Source organism: Pocillopora verrucosa, chromosome 7, assembly GCF_036669915.1.
Source record: "Pocillopora verrucosa isolate sample1 chromosome 7, ASM3666991v2, whole genome shotgun sequence".
Taxonomy (NCBI): Eukaryota; Metazoa; Cnidaria; class Anthozoa; order Scleractinia; family Pocilloporidae; genus Pocillopora; species Pocillopora verrucosa.
Window position 1 is genome coordinate 7,932,349 of NC_089318.1, and position 2,500 is coordinate 7,934,848.

General features: G+C 33.4%; 1 protein-coding gene across 3 annotated transcripts in view; it reads right to left on the reverse strand.

The window, feature by feature from the left end:
• LOC136282709 (transcriptional regulator ATRX homolog) overlaps positions 1-2,500 on the reverse strand; it is a 6,850-nt gene that overhangs the window by 2,050 nt on the left and 2,300 nt on the right. For 2 of the 3 annotated variants that reach the window (XR_010718372.1, XM_066170429.1), the window contains exons 3-7: positions 2,460-2,500; positions 2,187-2,220; positions 1,872-1,945; positions 1,238-1,286; positions 396-501 (exon numbers count right to left, since the gene is read on the reverse strand). The exon at positions 2,460-2,500 is cut by the window's right edge and continues 57 nt beyond it. Coding sequence is in view for 2 of the 3 variants with exons in the window: in XM_066170429.1 (XP_066026526.1) it covers positions 396-501; positions 1,238-1,286; positions 1,872-1,945; positions 2,187-2,220; positions 2,460-2,500 (304 nt within the window). In the remaining variant the exon portion in view is untranslated. The remainder of the gene's footprint in view (positions 1-395; positions 502-1,237; positions 1,287-1,871; positions 1,946-2,186; positions 2,221-2,459) is intronic. The other variant, XM_066170430.1, reaches the window with a different exon arrangement.

Here is a 2,500-nt window from a genome sequence, read left to right on the forward strand (position 1 = left end):
CTTTAAGGGGGCCCATGGTATTGTTTTTGCCAAAACTATTCTTCAACATCTCCTCTCCCCATCCACAAAGTTTCTTGAATATGATTAAATAATGCATGACTTAAAACACTGGTCATTACCCATTAATTTTGTGGCATGGTATGTGTTAACTGTAGTACATCCTGATATAACTACTGTTAGTATAAGAGATTGGCAGAGGGTTTACAAGGGAAGCATGATTAAGCCCAAAATTAATATGTGATGCATGAATTTTATAGAAAGGCAAGGTATGGTGAGTTTTAAAGTTTTCCTTGTTAAATGCATGATGCATGAAGAACTGTTTAAAATATGCAGGATGCCTGATTTTTTCTTAACAAAAAAAATTCTGGGTGGAAAAAGTGTAGTTTGTTACTCACCTATTTTCTTTCATTAGCAAATGTTTTCCTGGATTCCCTTTCAACTGGAGTAGAACCAAAGAAATTAAGTGCAGAAGTTGTTTTTTTCTCTTTAGGTTTGATTGGACTGAAGCAAGAATAACACTCCATGTGTTAAATATTTTAGTAACACAACAACACTGTGTTAAATTTACCCTTGATGACTGCGTGACACTGTCTTTATTATGTTGCTGTTGTTTGTTTTTTATTTTTCATTTTTCACTCTTAACACCTAAAACTCAGTATGCATATTCTCCATACTGTTCTCTATACATTTCCTAGGGTACTGACAAAGAGAATTTGATTAATAATCAAGAGCTTAGTTGATGATCATTTCCTCTATTCTTGTGACCTTCACCTTGACACCTGTGTGTAACAAATGCCTATCCAATTGTTAAACTTTTAGAGAAACAAGAAAAGCAAACACAATCCACAGTAAATTTTTATAAATCATCTTTCACCAAAAAGAAGCTCCAGTGAAAGAAGACCATTTAAATAACCTACATTCAATGAAAAAAAGCGATAAATGCATATTAATGTTTGATTCAGGGGGAATATTGTAAAGAGAAATTAGATGCTAGTCACTCTTCATAGTCAAAGGGTTAAATGTATTAGCATAAGAGCAGTGTCCTATGACAGGTTTAACATTCTCAATGCTTGATGGAAGAAAGGAAAAAAACAAACAAACAGACAAACAATTTAGCTGGATAATTTTAGAAGAAGCCAGATGATTCTCTACAGCAATATCTTATGTCCTAAACAAACACCATGGTTTGGTACGGAAATGTCAAAATTATATAATGAAAGAGAATGATGGATTATACCTCTCTTTAACTTGCTGGACCTCTTTAGAAGCTACAACCTCTTCCTCATCTGTAGAAACCACATCAAAATATAACTCAAGTGCTATAATATTCAAATTCTATTCGAGGCATAGTGGTTTAACAGTAAGTGTGCTGAACCCTGAATGAAGCAGATGGATTTGTTTTCTTTGGCAAGCTAACACATAAGCAATGTTAAAGGTTATGTGTGATGTTAAAAAAACTGACATCATCTTAATGTACCTCAAGCTCACCTCACACTAATTATTTCCCTATCCAGCCCTCCCACTCCATCAATAAGCAGAGTCTGCTAAAACCCTTGTGTCAAACTCAGTCACATAAAAATATTTGGCCATCTTATTCATCATGAAAAGTATCCAAAATGTTTTCACATTCACATGAAATTCAAGACGATCACATTTTGAAGATAAATAAAACCAAAGAAAAAACATTAAACCAAATTCATATTTTCACTCTTTCTAACCCGTTAATAAAACTGTTAATCCTATAAAAATTAAAAATATACATAATTATACAAAAAAGATGATATCACAATTCCCATGAAGATAAAGTCTCCACATCACCTCTCATGTAAAAAGTATAGGGTACCCTCAATAAGTAGACATAATTTCCTTACCTGAGTCCAAGCTGATTGCTCTTCTACTTTTATTAGCTTTTGAACTGTCCTCCTTCTTTACTGATGTGGCTTTTCTGAAACAGAGATGAGTGAAAGAGAATCAGGTTCTGAATACAACCTGATATCAGGATCCATATTCTCCATACTGTTCTCCATGCATTTTCTAAGGTGCTGACAAGGAGAATTTGTTTAATAATCAAGAGCTTTTATAGTTGGTGATCATTTCCTTGACTCTTTACTCAGGGGTGATATTAGGGTCAGAGGTTAATTACAACTGTATAAAATGGAACAAAATTGAAAAAACAAATCACATACCTGATTTTTGGAGGAAGAGGATCTTCATCAGAATCTAACAAAGATGTAAGATTAATTTAGAACTAGGGTCAGGACATCATTGTGATGTTATACATATCATTATGTGAATCTTTTTACATCATGTTTTCATAATGATGCAAATTGAATTTGTAATTGACAAGGACACTGTACAGCACAGTACACCATTAAAACAAAAACAGAGCTGTAATAGTTTGTGTAGAGTCTCAACATCTGTTCCTTTTGAAACTGTTGGTGTTCACCCTGAAACATTACCTGAGTTGATAATGTTTTTTCCTTTCTTCTTCCTCTTCTGA